The sequence below is a fragment of the Balaenoptera ricei genome, chromosome 16 (genome assembly GCF_028023285.1).
Source record: "Balaenoptera ricei isolate mBalRic1 chromosome 16, mBalRic1.hap2, whole genome shotgun sequence".
Taxonomy (NCBI): Eukaryota; Metazoa; Chordata; class Mammalia; order Artiodactyla; family Balaenopteridae; genus Balaenoptera; species Balaenoptera ricei.
The window spans coordinates 106,808,990-106,828,352 of NC_082654.1; the positions used below are offsets into that span (position 1 = coordinate 106,808,990).

General features: G+C 46.3%; 1 protein-coding gene across 1 annotated transcript in view; it reads left to right on the forward strand.

Annotated features, from left to right (window-relative positions):
- GALNT2 (polypeptide N-acetylgalactosaminyltransferase 2) overlaps nt 1–19,363 on the forward strand; it is a 179,067-nt gene that overhangs the window by 131,321 nt on the left and 28,383 nt on the right. Inside the window, exons 4-7 of the mRNA XM_059899691.1 lie at nt 11,468–11,566; nt 11,804–11,871; nt 12,138–12,203; nt 17,816–17,937. Coding sequence (XP_059755674.1) covers nt 11,468–11,566; nt 11,804–11,871; nt 12,138–12,203; nt 17,816–17,937 — 355 coding nt within the window. The remainder of the gene's footprint in view (nt 1–11,467; nt 11,567–11,803; nt 11,872–12,137; nt 12,204–17,815; nt 17,938–19,363) is intronic.

The window sequence follows — 19,363 nt, forward strand, 5'->3', positions numbered from 1 at the left end:
GGAAGCAAAGGGGTCAGAAATGGCCTTTTCTTTAGTGACTCTCTGCTTTTATCAGCAAAATCCATCTTTTCTGGACGTCCCCTGCAGTCTTTCTGTTACTGTTCATTGGCCAGAACTAAGTCGTGGTTATTTGTGACCATGACAGGGGCTAGGGAAAGGAGTTTGTCTTTGGCCAAGCAGGACTCACCTCTGGGGCTCTGCAATTCACCCAAAACAACGTCTGTAAGAAAGGAGCAAGAGGGGAATGATTTTTGTGTTACCAAGATAGGTGTACTCTTCTTCAGGTGTGTACAGAAGAAATTCCACGATGTTATAGAGTCAGAAGCACCGAACATAAATCGGTAACTGTCAGTGTCAGGGAGCATATATCAAATAACTTTATCATTCTGTCATTAACTAGAAGTTAATTTCTTTTTTCCCGAGAGTCCAGAAGGATGCAGTTACACTTGACATGGGCAAAGTCTAAAGGAACCAAACATCATCCTGGCTTTTGTTGGAGTGGATGGGATCATGCCATGCCAAGCCAAGTGCTGGGTGTTTGTTCGTTTCTTTCTATGGAACCGATAGGCTGGGGCCAAGGAGGGGGGTTAAAGTAGTGACTCTTTTGCTTCCAGTTTACATCCTTGTATCAATACTTATCCAGTGACAGGACAATCTGTTTGCCTTTCATCCTTGTGAGGAAATGGGTCCAATGCAACCTTTGATTACTAATAACAATGTCATTGAGTGAAAAGTTGATCTTTGTACAACAAGCAAAAACATAGAGCAGGGGCTTCCCTGGTGGCGCAGTGGTTGAGAATCTGCCTGCCAATGCAGGGGACACGGGTTCGAGCCCTGGTCCGGGAAGATCCCACATGCCGCGGAGCAACTAGGCCCGTGAGCCACAACTACTGAGCCCCCGCTCGCCACAACTAGAGAAAGCGCGGGCGTACCAACAAAGACCCAACACAGCCAAAAATAAATAAAAATAAAATAAATTTATTAAAAAAAAAAACAACATAGTGCAGTTAACTGTCTTTGAAAAGTACCCGAAAGCATCATCCTTGGCAGTACATCATGTCCTTAAAAGTCAGAACCACTGCTAAGTGGCCAAAGTCAGTTATTTGACTCGAATTTGCAGGGAGGACTGAAAGAGAAGGACACAGGGCAGAGAAGAAAGCCCCTGAGACTAAGCCCGAGAGGGGCTCTGTTGAGACAGCAGGGAGCATGTCTCTTCACAGAGCAGTGCAGAGAGCAGCTTGGAAACCCGAGTGCGCGGCCCAGAAGGGAGACTGAGACTCCGGGAGATGCCCCGGGTCTGTGGGCGGGGGCAGGGACCCGCGGCTCTCACCGTCCCGAGAGGGCGGCTCCCGGCATCAGGCGGGATGAGAGGCTCAAGCACCAGGTGGCCTCTCTCTGTACTGACCCCACCCCCGGCCATGAGCCAGAGGTCCTGCCTGAAGTGAGCTTGGAGGGATTAGGAAGTTCAGATGGCCTCATCCACGGCTGTTATTTTCACAACTTTCAACAGCCCCTGACTCTTGAAAAAGTTTTCAGTTAAAATTTAGTGTCTGCAAAACTGGAGGCAAAAGGGCAGGTGATGCTTGTTGAAGGAGAAAACAGCTCTCTTTCACCAGAAGGTGCTGGCTGAAAGCAGCAAGTGGAAACCTGCCATCCGCCCCCTCGGGGCGGGGGGAGGACCCTGTGTGTTCAGGGCGGTGTGTGTTTTCCGTGGTTGGTGCTGCAGTGACTGTCCGCTGCCCTTTTCGCCTCTGGAGCCCTTGGCTTTTCCAGGGGATCGGAGGACTTCAAAGGGAGAGCAGAAAATACGACAGGCTCCCGTTTCTGGTGTCTCGCGAAGGGTAGGTCCTTGGTTTAAGAAGACACTCCTGTGTCAGACACAGCGCAGGGCACCAGAACGCGGCTTCAGACCGAGAATCTCAGAGTGAGACAGACCTGCCGCGATTCCTGGGGCTTACTCAAATCTCCTGCCAACTGGATTTTTAAGAAGCTTAATTGCAGATGGGTCCCGCAGAGGTTTTAAAATCTCTTAGGATTTGGTTCTCTTCCATTTTAAAAGACCTCTGTAGAATAAGCTCTTTAGCTATTTAGGACTGATCAGAAATTAGTTGATTAGGTGGAATATTATGTCATTATCACTGTTTGAAGGATTATTAAGAGTGTATTTTAATTAAATGAACATTATACAACAGCTGTTAGCCTTCTTTTTTTTCCTTCCTGCTTTTTTAAAATTTTAATTCCATTTCCAACCCCCATTTTATCCCCCGGCCCGCCCATCCTCCCCAGACCCTCCAGAGCAAACGCCCCGTGGAGATGGCGGTGTGAAACTGACCCCTTGTTTTCCTTGTGTCGGAGCAGAGGTACCTGAGATTGAGGCTCTGAGGATTCTTCCTGCTCGGAAGAGCAGGGAGGGATGCCCCGTTTCAGGTGCACGGCTCCCCTTTGCTGTGAATCCAGCCTCCAGCTATGGCTTGATCTTCTTCCAAAGGGCCCTGAGTGCTGGGGCCTTATTCAAAGGCCTTAGGCCCGACTCTCTAGGGGGGAGGGCTTGAGGGGTGCAGCACAGGGAGGGAGCTTCTAAAACTCAGATCCCCAGGCATCACCCAGACCTGCTTACGTGGGCAGAGCCCAGGCGTCTGCATGTTAATAGTATGCTCTTGGGAGAGCCTGGCACTCACTAACTGTCCGAGCTTTGTGGTGACCGTGAGTCTATGCCAGGGCAGCTGCCACAGCAGGGCGTTCCCTGGTGAGGAGTGTGCCCAGCCCACGATTGGCTCCAGACGGGGGGTGCCCCGGCTGCGCAGCTTGTACGGGAAGTTCCACCTCCTGTGGGGACAGCTGTGTCCGGCTACCAGGACATGGTCACTCAGACAGCAGACCTGCCCCTTTCTTCCTCTGAAAAGGAACTCATGGCAGCACTCCCCGGGGGTGAGGACAAGGGAGCAGAAGATACATTCAAGGCCTCATCTGGGTCACCTGCTGTTCAGAGCCTGCATCCCAGGGTCCCTGTTTGGTAGCACCCCTACACACACACCTCCATGCACAATCAGGGGGCAGAGGGCCTGAGAAGTCACAGTCTACTTTGGTCGGTTCTTTTTTTTAATTTTAATTTATTTTATTTATTTATTTTTGGCTGCATTGGGTCTTTGTTGCTGCATGCGGGCTTTCTCTAGTTGCGGCGAGCGGGGGCTACTCTTCGTTGTGGTGCGCGGGCTTCTCATTGCGGTGGTTTCTCTTGTTGCGGAGCACGGGCTCCAGGCGTGAGGGCTCAGTAGTTGCGGCATGCGGGCTCAGTTGTGGCACACGGGCTCAGTAGTTGTGGCATGCAGGATCAGTAGTTGTGGCATGCGGGCTCAGTAGTTGTGGCACACGGGCTCAGTAGTTGTGGCTCGCGGGCTCTAGAGCGCAGGCTCAGTAGTTGTGGTGCACGGGCTTAGTTGCTCCACGGCATGTGGGATCTTCCCGGACCAGGGCTCAAACCCGTGTCCCCTGCACTGGCAGGCGGATTCCTAACCACTGCACCACCCGGGAAGCCCTCTTCTGGCTTTTGAACGCTCCTGGCCCTGCCGTGTGAGCTTGACCCCCACACGAGCCCTTTTGGTTTGTCTCCCCTGGACTGAGGGTGCACGTGGAGACTGGCACCTTCTCAGGTGCTGGGTCTGCTGGGGAGACCGAGGGCAGAGCAGCCCAGAGCTCTGTTTGCCGTCCATCTGCCCGGGCACCGCCCTACGTGTGTACCTTGGTGCAGGGCAGAGGCAGGTGCCACGTGGCTCCTTCCCAGAGTTAAAGCTACTCATTACACCTACTGGCACCTCTCCCCGGTTCACCCTACCCTCCTCTCTGCTGAGCACAGAACTGCCTTTGTTTCTCCAGTGATCGAATTCAGTTGGATTTAAAGCCGTAGGGCAGCTCTGTGAATCAAGAAGTTACAAAAAAAAACAAAAAACCAGGGTAAACCTCAAAATAGAAGGAAGGAAATAATGAAGGAAAAAGAAAAGATTAATGAACTAGAAAAATAAGAAACAATAAGAGGATAATATAAAGCTTGATTTTCAAAAATTAGAAATCTCTAAGAATACTGATAAAAATAAAAACTACAATTGAAAAATATCAGGAAGGCTTCCCTGGTGGCTCAGTGGTTAAGAATCCACCTGCCAATGCAGGGGACATAGGTTCGAGCCCTTGTCCGGGAAGATCCCACATGCCGCAGAGCAACTGAGCCCGTGCACCATAACTACTGAGCCTGCGCTCTAGAGCCCGTGAGCCACAACTACTGAGCCCACGTGCCACAACTACTGAAGCCCACTCGCCTAGAGCCCATGCTCTGCAGCAAGAGAAGCCACCACAATGAGAAGCCCACTCACCGCAACGAAGAGCAGCCCCACTCGCCGCAACTAGAGAAAGCCCGCGCGCAGCAACAAAGACCCAACGCAGCCAAAAATTAATTAATTAATCAATTATAAATAATATCAGGAATAAAAGAGCAAATACAACTATAGATTGAGTTTGTAAAGATCGTAAGAAAATTGTAAGCACACTTTTATGCAAATATAATACATTTAAAAACTTATATGGAATGCTTAATTTTCTAGGAACATGAAAATTACCAGAGTCATTCAAGAAATAGAAAAATATGAATACATACAAGCCATGAAAGACCTTTTCAGCAATAAAAAGTTTGCCTTCCCCGGATTCACAAGGCTCAAGTGGGTTTGCATAGAGCACAGACTATTTTAGAGAATTTCTAGAAAAAGAGGGAAAGCTGCCCTGTTTGCTTCTTGAGAGCAGGAGTACCTTGCTGTGAAACTGGAAAAAGAAAGTAGAAGAACAGAAAATTGTAGATCGATTACTGTTATGGTTATAGATTGAAAAAATTCGAAGCCAAATACTAGCATGTCTAACATAGCTCTATTTTTTAAAAAAAAAACATAGCCAAGTAGAGTTTATTTTAGGAATGCAAGAATGATAGAACAGCAGGAGATATATTAAAACACTACTCTTTCTCAACGGATTAAAGGAGAAAAGCTATATGATCCCCCTCATAGATGCAAGGGGAAAAAAAATCATAAAATTTAGCACTTGTAAGGGAATTTCCTTAACCTGATTAAAGGTGTCTGTAAAACATCTATGGCAAACATTACACTTCATGAAAATCTAATTGCATTCACCTTGAAGATGGGACCAGGGCAAGGGTGTTCTCTACCACCTTTTTTATTGCATGGTGTGTTGCAGGCCATGAGCAGTGCCTTATGAAGACAAGAACCGCAGATGTAGAAGAAGTGTAAAGAAAAGGACAAAATGTGGATGAATTGATGAGTGGAAAAATCCAAGAGAACGTACAAATTCTCAGAACTAAGAGAGCTCAGTGAGGTTGCTGAGTGCAGGGTCCACAGACGCAAGCCAGGGCCAGCAGTGGCCTGTGAGCAAATGTAAGAGGAGAGACCCCGTGCCCCGTAGCAACAGAACTGTGAGGTTCTTAAGAGCAAATGCAACACAAGATGTGTAAGGCTTTTATGGAGAAAATGAGATAATTACAAAACATAACTGAAGGACGTTAAAAAAAAACACTCAATAGTATAGAGAAATTATTATAATAATTCCCTTCAAATTAATCTGTCAATTCAGTGCAGTATCATGCAGTGCTTAAAGACCTGATCCTTAAATTCATAAGGAAAAGCAGATGGCCACAAATAGCCAGTGAAGCAGCTTGCCTGTCAGATGTGAAGGCGTTCTTCAGAGCCACAGCCAGAGCACTGGGGGATGAGTACAGAGAGATGCACAGAGCGGAAGTGGACCAGGGGTCAGTGTACACACATAAAATGTGGTGTGACAGCAGTGACAGCACACGTCGGCAATGACGTAGTAAACCGTTAAATGACGCTGGGACCACAGACTAACCGTACAGGGAAAAATGAGATCACTTAGTCATACCATTCATACAAATATGTCTAGGCAGGTAGATGGGTAACCTAAATGTTAAAAGCATTTGTAAAAGTGAAAGTATTTGGAAGAAAATCTACTAAATTATATTAGAGACCTTAGGTTAGAAACCCTTTTTCTGAACATTACCCCAGGGCCACAGTTTGAGAAATCAAAATTTAAAAATATGTTTGATGGAAGACATCTTAAACAGAATTACAGGATCTGCCACAGACTTGAAGATTTTTGCAGTGCATATGGCTGACAAAGGATACTATCCAGAATATATAAATTCGTATCATCAAATAATAACGAGGTAAAAACCTAACAGAAAGTAGACAAGAATATGAGCAGGCAATTAACAGAAGAAACTATCTAATCAGCTCGTAAACACATGAAAAGATGTGTGCCCTCGCTAGTAATCAGGGAAATGAAAATTAGAACAATAAGAGGCTATTTCATACCAACCTGGTGGGCAAAATGTAAAAATCTGATGCTGTCAGGAGATGCTGAGAGTATGGAACAGTGTGAACCCCTGTGGATGAGAGGAAGCTGGGAAGAGCCTTCGGAGATCAGCTTGCTGAATCAAGTAAATTCTAGTAGTCCTACCTGTGGGCAAGTGACGCAGAGAAACTTTCTCACATACGTAAAAAGACAGTGTCCATGGCTGCATTGCTCCTAACAGAGAGAAATTGGCCATCCGCAGAAAGGGATTGGATGTGGTGTGTTCCTACAAGGGACGGCTGTGCAGCAGTGGGTGTGAATGAAATAGAGCCGTGCGTGTCAGAACAGGTACGTTCCCAAAGGCGGAGAAGGCAAACCACAGTGCAGTGTCACCCATACACGTTTTGAATATACGCAGAACACCACTCTACGTTATTTGTGAAGATGTACACATGTAGTTCGTTGAAGACATACATAGGAATACTGATGTACCAAATTTAGGGTAGTGGTTACCGCTGGTGAAGATGGGATTTGAGGTGGGAAGGACATACCAGGACTACAGCTATTACACGTCAGGTTTTGTTTCATTTTAAAATCTGAATCAGGGACTTCCCTGGTGGTCCAGTGGTTAAGAATCTGCCTTCCAATGCAGGGGGCGCGGGTTCGATCCCTAGTCAGGGAACTAAGATCCCCCATGCCGCAGGGCAACTGAGCCCACGTGCCACGACTACTGAGCCCACGTGCCTCAACTACAGAGAAGACCGCAATGAAGAGCTCCACGTGCCGCAACGAAGACCCAGCGCAGCCAAAAAAAAACACAGTTCTTTGTGGCACTCTCAATAACAGTAAAATAAAACTTTGAAACATGCTAAAAAAAAAAATCTGCATCAAATGCCAAGGTTGCAAAATATTAAGATTTGAAAAAGCTGAGTGGAGGGTGCATGGGCCCTTGTATAACAGCTTCTAGGTTTTATGTTTGAAATATCTTGCACACGTAACCACGATGATGGGGGTGATGACCTGAGAAAAACAGGCCAGCTACCTCTCTCCCCAACAGGCCACAGGACATTCGTTACCACACTGAGTTGACCACGATCCAAGACTTGATCCTTAGCTTTGTGAACCCAGGGAAATACATTTTTTTTTTTTTTTTTTGCTTATTTATTTTTTTTCCCCACGCTTTGCTTTGCTTTGTTTTGTTGTCAGCAAATCAAAGGTAAATTTTCTCTCAGGGGCAGACTCAAACTAAAATCAGGCTGAATGAATCCAGCATGCCTGTTTAATAATTGGTAAAGAGAAATGCATATGACAGCAACCGGAACCTTGAAACACCGTGACTGATCCTGGTGTCTCCCCTTGAGGTGTCTCCCGGGGGAGCTGAGACAAGGTGGGAAGACCTGCTGTGGGTGCACAGTAATCAGTCGCTGCCGTGGAGACTGACACTCGGGGTCCCCATTTGCCAGAGGTTTCCTCCTACGGGGGACTCCAGAGCATGTTCAGAACACGGGCTGGGTATTGAATGCTTAGGGTCGTGGGGTCTGCACATCCCTCTCTGGGGACCCTGCTGGCTTCAGAGGGGTGGGAAAGATGCCTAGGTAATCCCCACAGGCACCGTCGGCACACAGCTGCCACATGCATATGGTAACCCTCATGAGGATGACAGGGACCTTTCCAGTATTCAGAGTCCTTCTTCGCTATTTGATTGTCCCAACAACCAGGCAAGATTGGAAGGGCCAGGCTTCCCCGGTGGTCCAGTGGTTAAGACTCCGCGCTTCCACTGCAGGGGGCGTGGGTTCGATCCCTGGTCGGGGAACTAAGATTCCACATGCCACACAGTGAGGTCAAAAAAAAAATTTTTTTTAATTAAAAAAAAAAAGAATAATAACATATTAAGACGAAAAGATTTACAGGGATGAAGTGCCTCAGATCACTCAGTTACCAAGGTTACCACAGGCCAGACGAGCTGGGGTGGGGTTGGGAGGCACCCTGGGGGCGTGGGGTAGAGGGTGTGTTTCTGTGCCCCTCTCCACACCACGGAGCAGCCTTCCACCGTATTAAACAGAGCCTCTAGCTTCCCAGTCTGAGGACGTGTGTTTGATTGTGTCACCAGTGTCTTGACCAACCGCAAGTGTAGCATCTGCGTCAGAGACAAGCCTCCCCGGGTTCGTTCTGCACCCCGAGGGCTCAGGAGCTCCCTGCACTTGACGTCAGCTGATGCAGAATTCAGATTTGATGGCCATCTAGTCTCAGAGAAATTTAAAGCTAAATTAGAGATTTTTTTAAAAATCACTGTGTCCAGTTTTTTCAAGTCCCCATTTTACTGGACAGGGAGTTACCAGAATGACCCTTGGAAACCCAAGTGAACTTGACCCAAAGCCCATCTTCAGCATCACGCTGCTTCAGCTGCATCGTCCGGGAGGGAGAACAGAACTGACTGCAGACTCTCCTTGACGCTGACTCCAAATAAACCCCAGCTTCTATCAGTTCCCAAAGAAGTTCAAGGATGAAGGCGCCCCCGGCAGCCAGCTCCCCTGGCAGGTTTCTGTATCAGGCGGGTGTTCTTCCCCCAGCTCCGGAGCAGAGAATTCTGCTTGGCAGGGACAGCGCTCTTTACATGCAAGATTTATTCTGTTTCTTTTTAAAGAAATTCTTCAAATACCACCCCCCCCCCCTTTTATCTTGGCACAGTGTATGGACTTAGGATCTGAATTCATATACTAACCTATAGCACTCAGACCCACGGGGTATAAGATACTCTTCAGTCTTTACTTGTCATCCGTCTTTACCTTAGAAATGGGATATACCTCTGAAATTTCCTGATTGCCAGTTCCTAGCAAAACTAGGTGCCTGATGCGCTATGTTACGGAATTTTAATAAAACGATGTGAATGCAGCAGCCCTGTGTGTTCTGAAAAATGTTTCCAGAGCCCCTTGAGAATTCCAAGTGCTCGTGGGAGACGAGGCTTCCTGCAGAGAAACAGAAAATGAGAGAATAGGACCTGATTGGATCGGCTGAGTTTACTATGATTTGAGCCTGAAAAATGCTTCCTTGTCTCCTTTTGATTCTCACGTGGCTGCTCCAGCCCGAGCTCAGCAAGTCATTTCAGCGCTGTCTGCTCAGCTCAGCCCTCGCCACTGGGTGGGTTGGGGCCTGATTGCAGAGGGCGTCCTATCCTGGGGTTCTTATTTCATTAGCATTACAGATTGGGTTCTTGGGAATGACATTCGTTGGTAGTTTGTTTACAGTTGAACCTTGCAGAGTCTTCCTTATTACTTCCTTAATCTAACAATTGGCGAATTCTTGAAATTAAAAAACAACAACAACAACAAAAAAAAACCCCAGCCTTATCCATCTACTTGTGATTAAATACTTAGCCATCAGGAGCTATAATGATCAACAACAGTAATTCCCGAATGCGTTCTTTTCCCAAACAACAGCGACTGGTATATTATGTTGTTTTCTCATGGTTAATTAAAATCCAGCTATCCATATGACTAACATAAACAAAAGAAGCCCATTTTGTGATCTGACCTCATTGCTTTTTAATTTTGCTGCTTTTCTGGCTCATTTTCAAAATTTGCTCTCTGAAGTAGTTTTACCAGTCACGAGGGAAAATCAGTGTCTGTTGACTGTTTTCCTCTGAGGCGCAGCTGAGCATCAAAGATTTTTTTTTTTAATCTTTCTCCTTTTCCTACTGATTTCCCATTTAAGATAGATACCTTTCATTCTGGGAGCAGATCACTTACAGCTGTGGTCAATTCCATTAAGAGCTAAGCAGTAAAACAAGTTCTTGAAAATGTATTGGCCCCATGGAAGGTTTTCCAGCTTCTCCAGTGGAAACCACTGAAGTGATACCAGTGCAGGGACCCCCAGATGGTGAGCGCAGCCTGGAGGGACCACGTCCTGGGCGCCGGCTGGTGGTCCCTACCCTACTGCAGGCAAGGCCGTCACCCTCTCCACCTTGGGTACAAAATGACTGGTTGAGAACTGCTTCCAGAGGCCAAAGATACTTTAGCTGTCTGTCCCACCCCTTCCCCCTCCCGGCTTCAGTAGTACCACCAGCCTGGTAACTCCCTGAATGCACTCACGCCACGATTTGACTGTTCACAGACGTCCTCGCGAGCTGTAAGCCCGCCCAGGGGTCTTGTTCTCTCATGGTTCTCTGGAGTGTCACCTCTACACTGGCATGTTCTTCAAGTTCATGGAGCCTTCAAGGGATTGAAGGGTCCCTTAATGATGGGTTCTGCAGAGCCCAGTCTCCCTTTACTGGTCCTTTCTGTCGCCTAGTGGGTGATGCCTCATTATCTTCAGCCTAGGGCTATAGCGTCCTGTGTTTTCAAGCAGCCATTCAGGGCCCTGGCAGCCTTGTGTCTGTCTGCAGGGACCAGCCGTGACAAGTGCCTGTTGTAACCTGCCCGTAGTTTTGCAGGCCTGAATCGACTTTCTTCAGAGCGGTCCTGGGTTCTTTCAGTACTGCTGCAAGTGGAAGGGGGAGCCGACGGGCTCAGGTGCCCACCCATCCTTCCCTCGCTCGCAGCAGCCTGCACCGCTGTCACCTACGTCGTGTGGACGCGGTCTGGCGAGGTGAGGGGCGTGTGTCCTGCATTCCGGGATCGGCGGAGCCATCAGTGGGGTAGTGCCAGGTGCCACACCCAACTTTGGGAAGAATCCCAGCAGTTCACGTGCTTGCCGCAGGCAAAGTAGGAAACGGGAAAAGAGCAGCAATGCACAGTTGGTTCCGCCCCTCAGAAATAACCACTGTGAACCGTGAAAAGCACGTCTATAGAGGTGTATCTGCATGTGAGACTAAATGGGATTTCACTGTTTTGAAACACCCTTTTTTTTTTCAACATGTTAGAAAGATGTTCTCAATATGTTACTTTTCACTGAAATCTCTCATCTTTTAAAATGTTGCTCTGGTTGTGTTTTTCTGTGTCCTTATGTCCCGTTGTCGCTGTATCTCGGAATAGGCCAGGGCCCCCTGCAGACGACAGGTCCACCCCGAGCGCCCGTCCTGCAGGGCCACCTGCCCGCACTGTCTGGGGCGCGCCTGGCCGGGGCTGGTCCGGGCTCGTCTTTCAGGTCGCTCTTCCTCCTCCTTCAGGTGTCAGCGGAAGCAGTGGCGGGTAGATCTGCCGGCCACCAGCGTGGTGATCACGTTTCACAACGAAGCCAGGTCGGCCTTGCTGAGGACGGTGGTCAGGTGAGGCCAGCAGCTGCCATCCGTTGCCCACCCGTTGCCGCTTCTGCGGGCAGGGGACGTCCCCCAGCAGGGATGCTGAACAAGGGCCGGGTCCCCAGCGCAGCCGGGCCGGGGCTGTCTTTGGGGGTGCAGACAGGTCACCTGACTGTGCAGCCCCAGAGGGGCCGAGGGATGAGAATTGCACAGCCCAGTCGTAGCCTGAAAGGCCTGCAGCTTTATCTTTCTGCCTTTCCTCAGCGTGCTTAAGAAAAGCCCACCCCGCCTGATAAAAGAAATCATTTTGGTGGATGACTACAGCAATGACCGTAAGTAGAGACGGATTTCCTCCCCCCTCCCCGCCAGCATCCCCCTCCGTCTGGCCCTTCTCCTGGGTGCCAGCCTTCCTGGGCTGTGGGTGCTAAGCACGAGTTTCGAGAAAAGGTCGGAAGTAGGGGCCACAGAAAGAGGGTGCCTCTCTGATGCCCCGAGGGGCTCACCAGCCCGAAGGTGATGGAGAATCACCGTCCCTGCCCACCGAGCCCTCCGTTAGTTAACTTGAGGTTCAAAAGCTTTGCTTCTTTTCTTTTCCTAGCGGAAGACGGGGCACTCTTGGGGAAAATTGAGAAAGTGCGGGTTCTCAGAAATGATCGGCGAGAAGGTAAGACTTTTCTCAATTCAGTACCAAGACAGTTGAATTCTGACTTTTCCTGAGCCCAGTAATAATGTGAAGAAGCGTTTCAGCTCCAAGAACAATGAACTGTCTCGTGTTTTGTCTGCCTTCCTCCAATAGAGCCTCTTGGGAGCCTCTCCCAGCAAACCTAGGAAGAATATCGAAAGCTTAACTAATTGAAATTGTTTGTGCACCAGGGCAAGAGTTCAACTTACGCTTTTATTTACGTATTTAGAAAACTGGCTTCTCTCTTTTCTTTCACAACCTAGGAAGTCTTATCAGTCCCTTGAGTACTAGAATTTAGAAGAAAAACAGAGATTTAGCAATGAGAACTTTAATGACTCCACGCTGCAGGCATCTGGTAAAATAACTGGGGTTCCAGTTTGACAGCCTGCCCAAGGTGAACCATCCAAAACAAGGGAAAGAGCACCGGCGTTACGTGCTTATTGGATTTTGCAAATGCCAGCCTCGAAACCTGCTGTCAGTCCTGTCTTTGCTGGAGCTGGGCTGATCGAGTCCACTTTATTGGCAGTGGGTGAGCCTGTTAGGGCGATGTCATCAACACCATATTTTAACCAACTAAGGTCATCAATCCAGATGTTCAAGATGCATAAACAATGGGGTCACCCTTGCCCCTAAGCAAGCTGTTTGCTGGACTTACATCTGCCCCCCAAGCTGAGATTAAACCAGAATCTTGCATTGTATTTGCCCCTAAAGAAACTACATGATAACTTGTTGAATTCAAACCCAAAGTGTCTGCTGGCACAGGGGAAAAAAGAAGATGAGGCGGGAGGAGGGAATAAAAGAAAGAAATTAGCTTTCATGTGGGCATTTTATAACTGACAAACCACGGGCTAGCTTTATCAGAGAGAGCCTTTAACCTGCTTAGAAATCAAAAGCAGTCCTTCTAAATATACACTATGCATTTGCTTTACATTAGGCTGTTCACGTGGGTAAGAACCCACACTGAGGCATTGTTTTGGGAAGGAATGAAGAGGGGCAGCTGCGGGAAGCCAGATTATGGTAGAACTATATGGAACAAGTGAGGAATGTGACAGTCGAGTAGAAAATGCACCCACTCAAATATATGTGTGCTTGTGTGTGTGTATCCCAAACAGTTAAACATATACACAAATGCTCATAGCAATGCTACTAGGTGACAGAGAAAATCAGTTGCATAAAATCATGGCCTTGGGTTCATTTAGTGCTGGGGATTTAATTGTGCCAGCGATTCTTAATCTGGCTATTCATTACAATCACTTGGGGAATTTAAAAGAAGACCATGCCTTGACCCGACCCACAACTGAATAAAGATTTTTGTTTTTCTAGGGGTGGGGCCTGGACATCTGCATTTCAATAATACTGATGTACTTTGAAGGCTGAAAACCTAGTCCTTCTCATTGTGCAGATGGAAATATTAAAGTTGAAAGAGGTTAAGTGTCTTTTTCAAGGTCATCCAGCTATTTAATAATGGTAGCGGAGCCAAAACCGTGTTCATAGGCCAAGTTCTCTATTTGTCCTGTGTGCTTTTTATTCCTCCGTTCCCACTGTCCTGCCTGATTAATTTATTTTTTTCCAGTTTATTGAGATATAATTGACATATAACACTGTGTGAGATCTACAACATAATGATTTGCTAGATGTATATATTGTGAAGTGATCACCACACTAAGTTTAGTTAACGCCCATCACCTCACACAGTGACAAATATTTTTTCTTGTGATGAGAACTTTTTAAGATCTACTCTCTTAGCAGCTTTTGAATACACTTCTGTGTTTTGGCTATTGTAAATAATGCTGCAGTGAACAGGGGTGTGCAGACATCTCTTCAAGATAGTGGTTTTATTTCCTTGGAATTGCTGGATCATATGGTAGTTTTACTTTTAATTTTTGAAGACCCTCCATACTGTTCTCCACAGTGGCTGCACCAATTTACATTCCCACCAACAGTGCACAAGGGTTCCCCTTTCTCCACATCCTCACCAACACTGGATATCGCTTGTCTTTTTGATGACAGCCATTCTGACAAGTGTGAGGTGATACCTTATTGTAGTTTTGGTTTGAAGCCCCTGATGATTAGTGATGTTGAGCACCTTTTCATGGACCTGTTGTCCATTTATATGTCTTCTTTGGAAAAAAAGTCTTTAAATTCCTCTGCCCATTTTTAAACCGATTATTTTGCTTTTGCTTTTGTTTTTGCTGTTGAGTTGTATGAGTTCTTTATATATTTTGGATATTAATCCCTTATCAGTTATATGATTTGCAAATACTTTCTCCCGTTCCATAGGTTGCCTTTTCATATTGTGAATACTTTTTTTTGCTCTGCAGAAGCTTTTTAGTTTGATGTAATCCCGTTTGTTTACTTTTGCTTTTGCTGCCTTTGCTTTGGTGTCAAATTAAAAAAATTATTGCCACCACTGATGTCAAGGAGCTTACCTATATTTTCTTCTAGGAGTTTTATGGTTTCAGGTCTTAATGTTCAAGTCTCTAATCCATTTTGAGTTGATTTTTGTGTGTGTTGTAAGATAGGGGTCCAGTTTCATTTTTTTGCATGTGTCCAGTTTCCCATCACCATTTATTGAAGAGACTATCCTTTCCCCATTGTGTATTCTTGGTTCCTTTGTTGTAAATTAATGGCCATATGTGTGTGTGTTTATTTCTGGGCTCTCCATTTATCCCATTGATCTATGTGCCTGTTTTTATGCCAAGGCCATACTGTTTTGATTACTATAGCTTTGTAATGTAGTTTGAAGTGATGTTTTGTGTTTTTTTGGTCTTTTTTTTTTAAGTGTTCCATTTTAATTTTTCTCATAGCTTTTTAGCTATACATTTCTTTTAGTGGTTTCTATGAGGATTACAACATGCATCTTTAACTTATAACAGTCTATTTAGAGTCCATACAATTTTACATTAAATGTAAGAACCTTGCAACAGTTTAATTCCATTTCTGTTCCCTGTCCTGTGTACTGCTGTTGTCATGTGGTTTCCTTCATATGTTGTTATGATGTTTTAAACCCCACAGTGCAGTGTTAAAATGTTTGCTTTAAATAATCAGTTATAAAGAAATTCAAATGTATAAATGGACTCTAAAATTTATCCTCGTATTTTTCGTTTCTAGTATCTTCATTTTTTTCCACAGCTTCAGGTTTCCATCTAGTGTCATTTCCCTTCAGCCCAGAGAACCTTTAGAACTTTATTTTTTCTTGTAGGCAATAAAATCTCTCAATTTCTGTTTATCTGAAAAATCTTTCTTTCTCCTTTATTGCTGAAGAGTATTTTCTCTGAATAGAATTCTGAGTTGACCATTAGTTTTTCTTTCAGCACTCTGAAAATGTCATTCCAGTGTCTTCTGGCCTCTGTTTTTCTGTTTAGAATGTAGCTGTCAGCTTATTGTTGATTCCTTGTATGTTATGGGTTGTTTCCTCTCGCTGATTTCCAGATTGTCTCTTTATCTTTGGTTTTTAGCAGTTTGACTGTGACTTGCCTAGATTTGATTTGCTTTTTATTTATCCTGCTCCAGGTTTGCTGATCCCTTTGAATATGTAAGTTGAAGTTTTCACCAAATTTGGGAAATTTTTGGCCTTTTATTTCTTCATATATTTTTTTATGCCTCATTCTTGGACTCTAGGCACACCTATGATACACCACTTGATATTGTCCATAGGTTACTCAGGCTTTTTTTCTCTTTCAGTATTTTTTCTCTGTTCACCAGATAGATCAATCTCTATTGATCCATCTTCAAGTTCACTGGTCCTTCTGACATCCCTAATCTGCTGTTACGCGCAGTCAGTGAATTCTTTCATTTCAGAAAATTGCAGTTTTCAGTTTTGGAATATCCATTTCATTCTTGTGGTTTTCATTTCTCTGCTGAGAATTGCCCATGTTTGCTCATTCCAATGATCATTTCCTTGGAGTTCTTGGGTGTAGTTATCATAATAGCTGCTTTAAAATCCTCATCTGTTAATTTCAACATCTGAGTCATCTCAGAGTGGGTTTCTATTGACTTTTTTTCTCTTGGATATGGATCACATTTTTCTCTTCTCTTGTCTACTAATTTTTTAAATTTTATATTGGATATTATGAATGGTATGTTGTAGAGACACTGGATTCCGTTATCTTTCTCTAGGGTGTTGATCTTTCTTATACTGGGCAATTAAATTACTAGCTCATGACTTTGAACTTGTGTAGGCTTGTCTTTGTACTTTGCTAGCATAAGTGTGTCTTGGATGAATCCCTTATTCCTGAGACATAGTCCGTATTCCTAAATGTGTTCCCTCTGGAGTTTCTGTAGAAATGAGGTGTTTGCCAAGTCCTTCTAGGCACAACTCAATTGCCAAAAATTGTGTCCCTGATTCCAGCTGAAATCTTAGTTCTTTCTGTCTTCTAATTGTTTCTCTTCATGGACTCCTTGGGGTCTCCCCTGTGCCTGCAGGTTCAGGTGTCCGCCAAGGATTTAAGGGCAGTTATCACCAGATTTGGGACTTAGCTCCTTCCCAGGATCTCCTCCTTCTGTTTCCAGCCACTCTCCAACCCCAAACTCTACCCTCTGACACCTCAAGCCAAAAAAGGCTGCACTGCAGTGGATTGGAGAGTAACATCGGGGGCAAATACCATGTTTACAGGGATTTCACTCTGTGTGATTTTCTTCTTTTAAGGGTTGAATGCCCTCTAGTTTCTGCCTGCCCTTGGCTACTCTAGCCCTTTCCTATAGTTGCATTTTCTATTTTGCTCAGTTTATACTTGTTCTCTGAGAGAGGGTTTGCCTATTACAAGCTGCTCCATAATACCAGAACTAGAAATCATTGGCCTTTTTCCTACTCTAGCATGCAGCTCTTTAAGAATCATGGAAAATCCTTTCTGACCACTGTGCTGCATAAAGAACTCACACCACTGACCTTACCGGTTGTGAATAATCTCACATCTCCATGGATAGATAAAGCCCAGTGTACATAGCGGAAGCCACTTATGACCACACCATCTAGTGATGAATATTACTATGTATGATAATAAAAAACGATATTACTAACAGATCACAGCTATATAAATTGTGTAATTTGACCAACAGTGTAACTAATTTTGTGTAAAAGCCAAACAACTGGGCTTTATCATTTATGTAAATTTGGCTCGTGATGAGTCTTAGAACACACAGATATTCACAACACTGTTATCATTAAATTATCACCATTAAATTTGGCCCCATTAGCACTTGAAGTGTCTGGGTGACACGTGCCTTAGCCCAGTTAATTAGAAAACTCTGTTGCTGTGTCAAAGGAGATTAGTTTTAGAAGTTCCACATCTCAATGGCTTGATAAAGGAGACTTCAGTTATGTAAAAGCCTTCCTCATAAGGCACTAGTTCCAAGTTGTTTTCTCAGTCACACAATTAACTTAAAAAAAAAGGTCCTGACAGAACTCTTACCTGGGTAACCGCAAGGCGGTATTGATCCCTCCACGCGTGTTGGTGATAAACTCCGTGCCCAGCAAGAGGACTGCGTGGGGAGGTGTCAGTGTCGGTGCAGGTGCTGGGGGTACAGTTCTTGTTTCTTTTTTCTCGCGTTCCCTGGGCGTTCTCCCCTGACGTGTTTTTGGACTCACTCCACAGGCCTGATGCGCTCGCGGGTGCGGGGGGCCGACGCGGCCCAGGCCAAGGTCCTGACGTTCCTGGACAGCCACTGCGAGTGCAACGACCACTGGCTGGAGCCCCTCCTGGAGAGGGTGGCCGAGGTGAGGGTGCGGGCCGGGGGAAGGGCCTCTGCGACACTGTCCTACGAGGATTTTATCCACCGCAGGAATCTATCAATAGGGGAAATTCATTTGTCAGGTAGGAGGCCAGGGTCAGCAGAGGCTAAGACCGCCCTTCCCCTGGGGGGGGTCTTCCTTCCCTGCCTGAAGCTTTGCAGTGACTCTCTGAGCTCAGAGGGGGCAGAGAGCTGAGGACAGAGGCCGCAGGGTCCCCGGCCCGGCCGTGCTGCCCTGAGACCCAGGCTGCGGCTCGTGGGGAGGGGCGCAGTCCCAACCACACAGGGACGCGTGAGGCTGTCAGTTGACCCGGGATCGTGCACCTTCGCCTTCTAGAAACATCACTAGTATTACCTTTGGCCTCTTGTGATATCTCTCTCGCCTTCAGCCTGTTTTATTGACTTTCTTTCCTCCCTGCTAAGAAAGCACTTCCTTGAGACAGTAAAGTAGATGTAATGAAAGTACTAGAAAAATAGTAAAGTCATTCTTTTTGCACCATAGCAGGGATCGCGGATGGGCAGCGAGTCCTGAGACATGAAATAAGACAAACTACTAGTGCTGTGACCCTCATGTTCACTGCCGTTAACTGAGCGCTAACTACGTGTTGGATGCTTTACACGTTACCTTAATCCAGGGTTTCACCCCCATTTGACAGTTGAGGGCACTGGGGTTCAGGGAACTTTAATCACTTAACCAAAACTCATACAGGGGGCAGAGCCCAGGCTGCAAAGCGGGTTTCACTGAGTCCCTCCCTGAGTCCTCTCACACACACACGCATGCCCATCCTGGGGGCCCCGTCCCCGGCTGCTCACTCCACCAGGCTGTGTGTCCCAGGGACGCAGAGGCAAAATGAAAGCTGCACACGATACCCGGGCACATGGAGGCCGTGTGCTTCGTGGTCAGACTGTCAGGGTTATTTAAACAGCCCCCCACCTCCTGAAGAAAGAATGGGAAGAGTTGAGAATGGTCATTCTCCCTCACTCTAGTCCTATCAAAAGAAATCAAAATAAAGGGAGTGGACTTGGACGTGGGGCAGCTTACGATCTGTGGCGCCGTCCCCGGGCTGAGCCAGGCATGGAGGACGTCACCCTTTGCACTTGGGGCTCCACACTGTACACCTGGTGGTGGTGGAACTTCCCGCTATTCTCTGAGCGTGGTCCTCTGACGTGTTATGTGCTTAGCTCTGCTTGCCCTGTTACTAATTTGTTTTTCGAAGTCTTTCTCTGGCTGATTCAGGTTCTTGCCATGGCTCAGGGAAGCGTCACCCTTGTGTTCCCTGTCGGCGTGGGGCAGAGTTCCTCCCCAGCACCAACTAGCCCGGTTTAAAGAGGGCAGGAGAGTTCAAAGACCTTGTGTTCCCAAACTCTAACCAGAGCAGTGACAGTGTGGCATAAAGAGAGGCCTCAGCCTA